Below are 13,229 nucleotides of genomic sequence, written 5' to 3'. Positions count from 1 at the left end.
CAAATTAATATTGTCATCTTATTATATGCATTCTGAGTATAGATTTATCAGCTAAACTACAAAAAATTAAGAGGAGTAAAATTTGCACGGCCCTTTTTCAAAACTACACACCCTCTTAATATTTTAATAATTTTAGTTGGCTGATGTTTTTTTCTCTTCCTAAAATATCCCTGTTTAGTCACTTTATTTTCCCCTACTGTCTAATCTCTCCCCAACAGTCCAACTCGATAGAAAAGAACCCAGCAACAAACTGTAAAAGTATCAGACCACTCCTCATGAATGGAACTCGAGTCATCAACCATTCAACCATATACAAAATCCCTTGATTTGAAATGCAAGAACCAGAATTGAGGAAATAACCATGTGATTTGAGGAACTAAGACACATTCGCTAGCAGTTAACATGAGCTTTTCATCTTGAAGAACATATTGCAAAACAAAAGTAAATTGGTTAAAGCTATGAGAAGAACACCAAAGCCGGGAGATATAAACCTACCAAGTCCAATTGACATCGATCTCTTCCCCAGAACCCAGTTCCATCCACCACCATGACCAACCAAAGATTCAATTTCTTTCTGACCCATATTTCCCACAATCCACTCATCATGACCCCAGGCCCCCTCATCATTTGATTCCACATTAAACCAACCAAAGATCTCAATTTCTTTCCGAACCATATTTCCCTCAATTCGCTCATCATGATCCCCGGAACCCCTCATCATTTGAATTCTCCACCCAGACTATTGTAAAGTGCACCACCAACATAAAGAACCTTCCAACCTGACCCTTATACTCACACAAGTATGAGAAACTAGGTTTAAACAGAAGGGTTGTACTTCATTGTTGATTAGTTCAGACAATATATCGCTGCGGTGAGCATCGTGTCCATAAGGGTTGTACTTCATTGTGGGTATCCCAAAATTATGAATACAGTTGTTCATAATCCTCCAATAGAGCCATCATGGCAGAAGAACTGGAAAAGCCCAATTCGAAGTGGCTCAGTGCTTATGGCTTTCATTTAGTTTGATAAAGCAGTTTCATACCAATTCGAAGGTTTTAGAACACGCCTCACGCGCAGAGAGAAGAAGAACAGAGGAAAGCGAGTTCGATCCCTCCCGGCCAAGGAGGCAGTCTTGGAAGGCCAAGAGAGACAAGGGCTGTTGTTATGAGAAGTGGGTCTGCTGTGTTGTTGCTGTGAGTGTGAAGTGGGTCTGAAGAGTTGTTGTTGTGACTGTGACTGTTGCCTGATGCAGGTTTTGACATCGCTGAAGTAATTGGAGACAGAGAGGAGGAGTCGGACTGGGGATTGGGTTCAATTGGGTCGGTTGAGTCGGATGGGTCTGAGGAGGATGTTGGAGAGGAAAGATCCCACATTGAAAAAGTGACAAATAAAATATAACTGATAAGTGGGTGGATCTCACCCAATTGTACCGAGGCCTTTTGTGATTAAAACCCAACACCTAACGGGTGGTTAAGTTGGGACAGTATCGGTACAATGGTGGGCCAAGGGCCACGCTTGTCGCTGTCTAACATGGTATCAGAGCGGGTCCTTCTCCAATTGCGTCTCCACGTAGGCACGTATCATGAGCCAAATTAGGGTTCTCTGTATTGTCATCGAAATTACCAAGTGTCCAATGTGGGCCTTGGATTGTATTGACCAAGTCTCTGATATGAGGCTTGTGTCCCAATTTCCAATGTGAAATTGGATTAATTAATTTCACGTGCAGACCTAGAGTAGGTTGCATGTGAGGGGGCGTGTTGGAGAGGAAAGATTCCACATTGGAAAAGTGACAAATAAAATATAACTGATAAGTGGGTGGATCTCACCCAATTGTACCAAGACATTTTGTGATTAAAACCCAACACCAAATGAGTGGTTAAGTTGGGACAATATCGATACAATGGTGGTCCACGGGCCACGCTTGTCACTGTTTAACAGAGGAAGTGGAGAAGAGGTGAATGAGAGATGGGTTTGTGAGGGTTCGGTGGTTGGTTCTCAATCGGAGAGCCATCATCGTCGAAAATGATGAAGATGGAAGGAGTCGAAAAAGTTATGGCTGTAAGGGCAATGTTGGAAAGAAATTTAAAGAGAATAGAAGAAACTAATAAAATATTAAGAGGGTGTGTAGTTTTAAAAAGGGGCCCCAAAATTAATATTGCTTGAATGACAGAATGTCTTTTGAGGGATTATATGCACCGGTCTCCACATGCTTAACTTTCAAGTGGATGGATGCATGAAGGTTAAAACAATAAACTAATTAAGAAACATGGATATCATTGAATCATTGATGACCCTACCTAATTGATCTTCTGAATCAATAATCCAAACTATATACTCCACCCATAATATGCCTGAATCCAAAAATTTCCCTATCAAAGGTATTTATTGTCATCTTTCATGATGCTGCTGAATGATAACAATGATATGGATGGGAAACAATATTTTAAACGAATAAATTGTCTAGTTAAATTTGAATTTCATCAGAATCCGTTAATTTGAAGAAAATAAATTTGAATTTGAAATTTTATTAATATTTTATTGAAAAAAGATATTTTTTGACTAAACTAAAATTGACATACGTACTCCACACACTTTACAAATTCTAATTAAACTCTTTAATTTTTCTACTAATAAATAATTGAATAGGATCCTTTCAAAAGATAAAAAAAAATTGAATAGGATCTTGGTAAGATGAGTAAGAGGGATTACAGGCTGATTGTGTCTACTAATTTTTATAGGATTACGTGTTTAATAATTGGAAGGGTGTTTCCATGAAGCAAACACCTAGTCAAAGGGGAGCACATAAACACATACCATGTGATTGCCAACTCTTTGATTTTATTATATGTCGATACACACAGACACATATATATAGTTGAACAATAATGCACTTTACTCCTTTTGAGCCATTCTTGTGTAAATGCCTGAATGGGTAAGATGGATGGGGATATATAAAAACACTATTCGTTTGATGTTCATGTGCTACCACCCTGTTCAATTTAAGAAGCTGGATGGAGTTTCCTCCTTAATCTATTTGATGTTCAATTTGTGCATATTGTATTTGTTAAACTTGTAAACGTACTGTGATCTATTGCTTATGTGTAAAATTAATATCGTGAAAGTTATGAGTTTGAAATTTATTGATATAAAAATCAATAGGATAAAAAAATAAAGAATAAGAACTTAATTTTAGTCGCAGTGAGTGAATTATTTTGTTAGACGTAATCTTAGACCTGTAAATAGACAGGATTTTGATCCGGACCCGCTCCAGATCTGTGGCTATTGGACGGGTTTGGATCAAAAATTTTGATCCGTTGATCCGTTAATGATCCAAATCCGTTAACCCGTTTATTTAACGGATCAAATACGGATTTAAATCGATTCGATCCGTTAATGATCCGGCCAGTTTTTTATAATCATAAAATATTATTTTTTATTAATATAATATATATTTTTTAAAATATAAAATATAAAATATGAAAAATTTCTAATACAAATTTTTTGTAGAAATCTAAGGGACAGTCCATCACCCAAGATTCCAAGAAGCATTAAGAATTTTGATAATGTAATTCTACTTTTGGTGATACTTTTCATGTTGTTTTAATATTTTATTAATATCTTATGAGGTATCATGATATAAATTTAATATTACTATTTAAAATTTTAAAATATTTGAAATTATAAACGGGTCGGATTAGCGAATCGGGTATCTGTTAATCCGGCGGATACGGATTTGGATCGAGCTATCAATAATCCGCCGGGTTAACGGAGCGGGTTTGGATAAATTTTTTTTTTAAGTAAACGGGTTTGGATTTAGGTCAATCCGATCCAAATCCGGTTCATTTATAGGTCTACGTAATCTATTAGGTATCCGTTCATAGTCTATCAATTAGCAACTTAATTGGTGACTGTTGCAGATTCATCACATCCCAGCTAGCGCATGCACTTGTTCTTAAGGAGGCGTATGCAAATAAAAATTCTTTGAAAATACAAAGATTTTTAGTTAGAGTAGGTAAAGTGCACGTAATACCTATATATGTCAACTACAATTCTTATATTTTTGGTCAATTAGCTGTTGTTTTGTCACTTTTTTTTTTTGTTTTTTGTTTTTGTTTTTGTAACAATAATTCGTGTGGGAGGGAAGAGGGACATAAGGTTCGATCGATGAAGTGAAGAATTTGCCCCCAATTAATTTTTGTTCAAACGGATTATCAGCTCCTCTCCACATACGTTACTCTTTTTCTAAGAGTTAACAGCAAAAATACCACAATAAAGTTCGATAGGCATGCAAATAAGATAAATTGTGAAAAATTATCTTGGAAAAATCAGGAAAGAAGCAAGACAATTTTGATTCTTCATTTTAATTTCAGTCCCGCATGTAATAATCTGATAAAACAAACAGCTCTCGCATTAACCAACGAAGATTTATGGATTCCTCATACATTAATTGGATGCAGAAATAGCTCTCGCATTTACTAATGCATTTAGTTTCTGATTGCATTGTAATAATTTGATGCAACAGTTCTCACATTAAACCAACCCTTCACCTACTGTCTTATCTCATCTTGAGGCAGCGTAGAGGCTATTAAACCATACTTTTTATAGGTCTGTATATTAAACCATACTTGGTAGAAGGTCTTGGTATCATTGATCAAGAACCATAGATAACTTCCACACCTAGCTTCACTTTGGATCGTGTAAAACTTGGCCTCAACTCAACCCCAACAGCTAGGATAGGATAAGCACGTGAAGAACCAGAGCCTCCTTAACTCAAACACTTGTATGGGGATCCCACATCGCCCATTCTAATAATCTCTGTCTATTTGTAAAATCAGAAAACCCCAAATGGACCCCCAGCTAGAGTACTCGACACCTCCTCCCCACCCCTTTAAAATGCGTATTCTACACTAGTGCTGCCTGTTCTTGACCCATTTCCACATGCTTTCTGATCCACCAGATTCCATGTTAAACCCAACTCACATGGTTTACCAAACCACCCTTGAGGCCTGCATCAGAATAACGAGTACCAGAAGGGCAAAAATGGTAGCTGAAAGTCTAAAGTTAATAAGGCAACGAATCTATGCCTAACTTGGAAAATTGACACAACTAGATATCAGTGTCCAGGAAGTTGCATATGAAAGTTAATAACAGAGAAGGATCAAATAATGACCGGACTAGCTAGCTGGCAATTTAAGATGTAATCTAACTGAGAGGGTCAGTTATAATGCTGAAAGCAACTTATGAAGAAAATAGATCTACTCCTCTAACTCTATCATTTGTTGCTTTCTTCTTTCCATGTTGTTGATGATCCAGTGGTGGCATCTAGCTTAGAAACTAGGCACAGATAATGGGAAAGACAGGCAAATGGCTTAGAAGCTTCTTGACAGGAAAGAAAGACAAAGATCACAAGGACAAGGAAAAATGTCCAACTACTGCTACCACCACCACCACTAATCAGAATTGCTCACCTGCCACTACTCACGATCAGAATCCCACCACTCCAAATTCAACACCAAAGGAGAAGAGGAGGTGGAGTTTCAGAAGGTCATCTGCCACATCCCCAGCTTCAAAGGACTCAAATGTTGTAGAAGCATCACCAACCACACCACCACCTGTGCACACAACATTGGATTTCTCTGATAATTATGAGCAGAAAAAACATGCCTTGGCAGTGGCAGCAGCCACAGCTGCTGTTGCTGATGCAACTGCAGCAGCTGCACAAGCTGCAGCTGCTGTCATGCGGCTGACAGCAGCTGCCAATGAGAAAACTGCAGCCATTGAAGAGGCGGCCGCCATCAAAATTCAATCTGTATTTCGTTCTTATCTGGTATGGAAATATTGAATTCCAATCTATGTTCTTATTAATCTGGAAAAAAAAAAAACCTTGTATACAACGTTTCTCTCACATGATTAGTCTTTTGAACTGTTATATTGGTTTTGTTGCAGGCAAGAAAAGCATTGTGTGCATTGAAAGGACTAGTAAAGTTGCAGGCATTGGTAAGGGGTCACCTGGTGAGAAAACAGGCCAAAGCCACGCTGCGGTGCATGCAGGCATTGGTGACAGCACAGGCTCGAGCTCGAGCTCAGAGGATTCGGATGGTTGAAGATGGAAATACTGTTAATCCTAGGCCATCCACCGGCAGAAGGTCTTTACAGGACAATCGGCTCAGGCATTCTTATAATGTAAGTTACTAAGTTTCATACCCTTTGCCAAAGTCTTCGATTTTCCTGCATCCTGTTATTCTCAAACAGTTAAACTAGTCAGAAACTTAGAGCTGTGCTGATTCAGTATTATTCCCAAAACATTCTTCCTGTGTTCTTTCACTGTTAATAGTTTTGTTCATATGAAATAGTGAACAGGTTTCTCATTACACCAATATTTGGTCTGCAATGTGGTTATGTTACTGTAGGAATTTGATAGAGGCATGGAAGAGAACATTAAGATTGTGGAGATGGATCTTGGGGAATCAAAAGGAAATGTGAAGGGCAGAAACAGCTACTCGAATCACACACAAGCCGATCGACCAGACTCTAGATTTTCGACTCAGTCTGCACCAAATCATCAACCATACATAAAACCAGACAACTGCAGCAATGTCTCACCAGCTCCGTCAGCTCTGACTCAGGACATGATGAGTCCAGGAGCCTGTAGTGGCCATTTTGAGGACTTTTCCTTCGGAACAGCACAAAGCAGCCCCCAGTGCTACTCTGCAATGTCCAAACCGGATCCATCAAGAGTTCCTTTCGCTTTTCCGAGGCCAGATTATGCAGAACAATTGTCCTATGACTACCCATTGTACCCAAATTACATGGCCAATACACAATCTTCAAAGGCCAAAGCCAGATCACAGAGTGCACCAAAGCAAAGACCTCCAGATGCATTTGAGAGACAACCAAGCCGACCGCGAAGGACATCAATGGAAGGAAGGAATCATATCCCAAGGTCTGTGAAGATGCAGAGGTCATCTTCACATGTAGGTTCCACTGCTCAAAATTACCAGTACCCTTGGTATAATATCAAGCTGGATAGATCCTCAGTTTCACTAATGGAAAGTGAGTGTGGCTCCAGCAGTACTGTGCTCACCACAAATACCAACTACTGCAAATCTCTTGTTACATTTAATGTGAGTAGTACTCAACCTCAAATGGTAGTAGTCGATTATGAAATTGAATTATGACTGAGTCATCAAATATCTAAATCATATTGAATCTTTGTATTTTGTTTGCAGGGACATGGAAGTAGGTACTAATAAACAGTGCATATATCCCTTCCCAAAGTAAAAAAGAATATGCAGAGAGTAATTAGAGAATGCAAGCTCCAATGGGAATGGACTAAGATGGTGAAGATCTTCCTCACCAAAATTTCTGACCTCTTGATTATATTTTTTTTGGGGTTTTACGTCTGGTTTTGCAAGACTGTATTTTATTGAAGTTCCCATTTTGCATTTGATGTTTCCATTAGGCTAAATATGTGCTCCAGAGGCTTACAGGTTCAGATAAGTAGCTTTATCCGGATGACAATGTAATTACATTGTAATCTGTCTATATAATTCATCAAGCATTATTTTCTGAGACGATTGCTTTTTCTATGAATCAATAAAACCTGGTATCTGTCCCTTAAAAAAAGAAAAAAAAAAGGGTTAACATGGTATGACCACCACAAAACCTCGTTACAGTTCAGTTTCAGGAAATGTGACAAATGAATAGCAGGCTTCTGAGGCAGAGTCCTTGGATGTGGTTTTCTGATACTAAATCTGATCATGTTCACCATATAATTTTTTAGGTGAAGAGAACGACTTATTTATAACCCTATTAAACACTTGGCCCTCTGAATGTGACATTAGTGCTCCTCAAGCCATGTTCCTCAGTTTCTATTTTTCTCGACTCCAACCTGGTCCAGCCAATTGACTGTGCAACAGCCAAAATAGACCAGAGCAGGTTGGAACTATATCAAACAGGTGGAGTCAACCTCGCCATACGATCCTGATTGAACTAGAACTGGTAATACTCAGTGACGCGTCGTTCCCTGCATCATCACATCTATTGTTACATAAATAACAAGTTCGACATATCGCTATCTATGAGAATATGAGACTGCGACTGGGCGTTATTACACCACACGCATTTGTCCAAAATCTGAAATACCTCTGTCAGAGTAAATGACATGTTAACTATCATCAAGTGTAACTCGTCAAATATATGACAAATTGTGATAGTAACAAGTGTCATACCCCATTAGAACATCTAAAACAACATGCTACTCTATGGAAAACAACCCAAGCTTTGTTTGTAGTTAAACTGGATGCAACTAGATGCATCACCCTGACAATATCTATGCAGCTTTGAAGTTACTTCCTATACTAAGAGTTACTTCATCAAGTTTAAAAGTTTAATACGCTCCAAAATTAACCTTGTAGAAGATTGCAATATAAAATAGTAGTGGTTATTCAAGTCGGGGCACTGAAATAATTTCTTGTTTATTTGCGCCAACAATTCTATAAATATACATATAATATACTTGTGAGCATTAGAGTTTGATTGTGAGCTTCAAACCATAACGGAAAAGGTGAAGGACTCTTTCTTTAACATTGGCTTCCCTCTCCTTTCTCTTTCAAGTAGGCGCACCTTAGTAGGACATGGTGGTGTCTAGGCTGATTGGATATGAGAAGTGCATGCAAGTGGGCCTTGAGCCTCGCCAAAATCGTTCCTCTACTACCTGGCCATGTTTTAAAAGAGTTACCAAAAGATTGAGGAAGGAGACTGATGTTAAGGCTAGAACCCTTGGGCCGTATTTCTAAACCTTGGTTGAAGACTTGCAATTAAATTTGGACTCTTGGTTATTACTTGTTTTTGCGTCAAACACTAAGGACAAATTTACAAAACTTGACGTTTTTAAATTTCATTTACTCTACAGAAGATGTCAGTTGATAAATCATGGATGAAGTTAAAACGGTCAGATATAAGGTATTTTGATGGAGTCACAAATTTCATCGATTACGCTACTAGGCATGTCAAAGATAGCGATGGAAAAATGTATTGTCCATGCCGAGATTGTATAAACCAAGATAGAGAATTGCCAGCAACAATACAGAATCATCTTTTGTACAGGGGTATTATGCAAGACTATACAGTATGGCGTAAACATGGGAGAAGGTGGTTAATGATAGTGGTAGCAGTGGTAATAGTCACAATCATAGTGATGGTAATGTGGCTGCCCATTTTGATCAATGTGATGATATGCAAGAACTAATAGAAGAATGTATCCAACAAGATCCCAATGGAGATGAGCAGAAGTTTTACAAATTGTTAGAGGAATCAGAAGTGCCATTGTATCCTGAGTGCAAGAAATATTCCAACTTGTCATTTATTGTCAACTTGATGCACATCAAGAGTACTGGTAATATGAGCAACAAGGCATTTGACCAGTTATTGGAATTGTTGAAAAATGCATTCCCAGTGTGTGAAAAATTGCTGACATCAAACTATGGAGCAAAAAAGATTGTAAAATAGATTGGACTTCATTATGAGAGGATTGACGCCTGCAAAAATGATTGTGTAATATATTACAAGGAGCTCGCAGATGCATCTGAATGTCCTACATGCAAGCTTTCAAGGTGGAAGACACAACACACTACCATAAAAAAAAAGGGGAAAAAAGGTTAAAAAGATTCCGTGGAAAGTTTTGAGATATTTTCCACTCACACCTAGACTTCAAAGACTATTTATGTCATCTAAGACAGCTCCAGATATGAGGTGGCATTTTGAAGACCGTGTGAAAGATGGTGTTTTAAGGCATCCAGCAGATGCGGAGGCTTGGGAAACTTTCGATCAAATTCATCCATCATTCGGCAATGAGCATCGAAATGTAAGGCTTGGTTTGGCGACTGACGGATTCAACCCTTTTGGAAATATGAATGTTAGTCATAGTACTTGGCCAGTTTTGCTATTTCTATACAAACTTCCTCCATGGATGTGCATGAAAGAGCCTTACATCTTCTTATCTTTACTCATACTAGGACCAAAGAGTCCTGGCAATGATATTGATGTTTACCTGAGACCGTTGATCGATGAGTTGAACACTTTGTGGGAATATGGTGCAGGAACGTATGACATTTCTACAAAACAAAATTTTCAGATGAGAGCTGCGGTCATGTGGACAATCAATGATTTTCTTGTATATGGTTACATGTCTGGTTGGAGTACACAGGGAAAATTGGCATGTCCATGTTGTGCGTCAGAGACTTCTAGTTGTAGATTACAACACGGCTCAAAACAATGTTATATGAGGCACCGTCAATTTTTAGCACCAGATCATGAATGGCGTAAACAACGGGAACCTTTTGATAATACAAGGGAAGAGAAATGTGCACCAAGAAGACAATCTGGTGAGGAAATTGTAGATGAACTTCAGGGTTTGAAGACATTTTCACATGGAAAGAATAAGAAAACCTAAATTATCCCTGGATTTGGAATGACTCACAATTGGAAAAAGAGTAGTATATTTTTCCAATTGCCTTACTGGAAGACACTATTGTTGCGCCATAATTTGGATGCGATGCATATCGAAAAAAATATTTTCGATAACGTGGTTGACACAATAATGAACATTGATGGTAAAACAAAAGATTCTTTAAATGCTCGTCTTGATCTCCAAGCTATGGATATAAGGAAAGCTTACTAGCCTAGAGAGGAGGATGGCAAACTAGTTTATGATCCGGCACCTTTTGAATTGTCAGTTGTTGATATCAAAGCTATATGTGAATGGTTACTGAACTTGAAAGTTCCTGATGGATATTGTTCAAATGTATCTCGTTGGATCAATGCTAAACGACGCAGTATTTCTGGCATGAAGAGTCATGATTGCCATGTTTTCTTTGAGAGACTACTTCTGCTTGTGGTGAGAGAGTTACTGCCCAAAAAACCTTGTGAAGCATTGATTGAGCTTTCTTACTTTTTTAGAGAATTGTGTGCTAAAGTACTGAGGGTCTCGGATTTGGAACTTCTGGAAAATAAAATTGCCATAACTCTATGCAAGTTGGAAATGATATTTCCTCCTGCATTTTTTGACATCATGGTTCATTTGTCAATTCACTTGTCGTGGGAAGCAAAAGTATGTGGGCCTGTGCAGTATGGATGGATGTATCCCATTGAAAGGTACGTAACTAATATAATTTTAAATATTAAAACTTTTACAAACTTTTATTATGTGATGCTTAAGTCACACTTCTCTAATATAATATATATGATTTCTTGATGAATAGGTACTTGCATAAGTTAAATACTTATGTTCGTAATAAAGCCTGTCCAGAAGGTTCTATTGCCGAAGGTTATTTGGCAGAAGAGTGTATCACATTTTGTTCACGATATTTACATCAAGTTGAGACTAAATTTAACTGAGTAGAAAGAAACTATGATGGAGGTCAACCATTGCAAGACAAGACTCAATTATCTATCTTCTCACTTCTGGGTAAAACTATTGGCACAGGTGTATTGACAGTAATGACTGAAGAGCTTCATCATGCTGCCACCCATTATGTCTTGACAAATTGTGATGAGTGTTTGCCTTTTATTGAGTATGTAATCCTATCACCATAAGTATTTAAATTTATATATATGTATGTGATATTAATTAATTTATAAGGTGTTCTACGTGCAGAGAACATAAGGACATTCTTCGTATACAACATGGTGATGATCGGGTGGATGAGTTGCACAAAAAAAATTTTGTGGAATAGTTTTCTAAGAAGGTAACCACCATTTTGATTTGAGATATAACTGTTAATAGCTATATTTAATATTTTTTATTAAAAAGTATTACATTCTTCACATGTAGATCCAACAATTGTATGTAGATGGAAAAGTGAGAGCTCAAATGCGTTCTTTGGCCCAAAGTCCTGGAAAGCAAGCTGTCTACTACAAAGGTTACAATATCTATGGATTTCGGTTCCATACTGTACAACATGACGTGACGAAGGAAACACAAAATAGAGAAGTTATGGTCAAAGGAGAGAACCAAATTAATTGTGTGCCTTGGTATGGAACCCTTACTGACGTTGTTGAGCTCTGGTATACAGGTCACAATAAAGTTGTCTTGTTTCACTGTAAGTGGTTTGACACAGCTACCAAAGGCAAAGGTTATAAGGAATATCGTTATGGCATACTAAGTGTCAACAATAAGGGTAAGTTGAATACCCAAGAGCCATTTGTGCTGGCAGCCCAAGCAACCCAGGTTTATTATGTTGAAGGAATAAAAAACAGTGCTTGGAGTGTCGTGGTGGAAACCAAACCTAGAAACATTTTTGTAATGCCTACTAATGAAGAGGAACCGTATCAAGAAGAAGAATCTTAGACGAATAACACATATGCAAACCGTAACGAGGAAGAAGATAATGAAGAATGAGGTATTGTGCTTCAAGTCCCTACTGATGATTTGTATGTGTGTATTCTCTTTTTTCACATATAAGTCAACAAAATAACGAATTGTTTTGTGATTGCAGTACTGTCCATTTGGCAAGGTTGAAGTCTAGACATCTGAAATCAGCTGGCAAAATTTAGGCATATTAATGTGCATTGTAATGTATATGTTGGTGTTCACATAAATTTGAATTGTATCTCTTTGTTGTTTTGTGTTCCTTGGGAGTGGTTTTGGTCTAGTCCCCCTTCCCTTTTGTTTTTTGTTTTTTTTTTTTAATTTTTTTTATCAATAAAAGGGTTATTATCACAAATGGTACCTGAACTTATCCTCTATTTTATCGATGGTACCTGAACTTCAATTTTGATCACAACTAGTACCTGAACTTTTCGATTTCATTTTAAATGATACCTAACGCCACCTTCGATCACTATTCAGGCTAAAAAAGCCAAATCTAAAAAAACAAAAAACAAAAAAACAAGTTCAAGGCAAGTCTATTACAAAAAAATCATCACTATATATGATCGCAACCCTCGAAATCATAAAAAATCATCACTATGATCGCCGCCCATGCCGTTTTTAGTCGGAATAGTGATCGGAGGTGGCTCTAGGTACCATTTAAAATGAAATCGAAAAGTTCGGGTACTGGTTGTGATCAAAATTGAAGTTCAGGTACCATCGATAAGATTGAGGTATAGTTCAGGTACCATTTGTGATAATAACCCTAAAAATTTCGAATAAGGGCGAAGAGTTAGCTCTTAGTTCGCTTCTTTAAAAAATAAAAAAAAATAACTACTTACTATGTACTTTTTTACTA

At 37.6% G+C, this 13,229-nt stretch overlaps 1 protein-coding gene and 1 long non-coding RNA gene across 2 annotated transcripts; both read left to right on the top strand.

Annotated features, from left to right (window-relative positions):
- The first annotated feature begins 5,142 nt into the window (after nucleotides 1–5,142).
- Nucleotides 5,143–7,574, top strand: LOC112196315 (protein IQ-DOMAIN 14). The gene is made up of 4 exons (XM_024336632.2): nucleotides 5,143–5,827; nucleotides 5,947–6,183; nucleotides 6,411–7,124; nucleotides 7,230–7,574. Exons 1-4 carry the CDS (start codon nucleotides 5,348–5,350, stop codon nucleotides 7,248–7,250), a joined length of 1,452 nt encoding a protein of 483 aa, XP_024192400.1. The 5' UTR covers nucleotides 5,143–5,347; the 3' UTR covers nucleotides 7,251–7,574.
- A 3,932-nt stretch (nucleotides 7,575–11,506) lies between these two features.
- Nucleotides 11,507–11,896, top strand: LOC121052709. Its single transcript, XR_005809845.1, has 3 exons — nucleotides 11,507–11,573; nucleotides 11,657–11,747; nucleotides 11,834–11,896. It is a non-coding gene; the product is annotated as an uncharacterized LOC121052709 (long non-coding RNA).
- The last annotated feature ends 1,333 nt before the right edge of the window (nucleotides 11,897–13,229 follow it).

This window comes from Rosa chinensis, chromosome 4 (assembly GCF_002994745.2).
Source record: "Rosa chinensis cultivar Old Blush chromosome 4, RchiOBHm-V2, whole genome shotgun sequence".
Classification (NCBI taxonomy): domain Eukaryota; kingdom Viridiplantae; phylum Streptophyta; class Magnoliopsida; order Rosales; family Rosaceae; genus Rosa; species Rosa chinensis.
The sequence above is the reverse complement of the archived record's forward strand: the minus strand, read 5'-3'. Positions and strand labels throughout refer to the sequence as shown.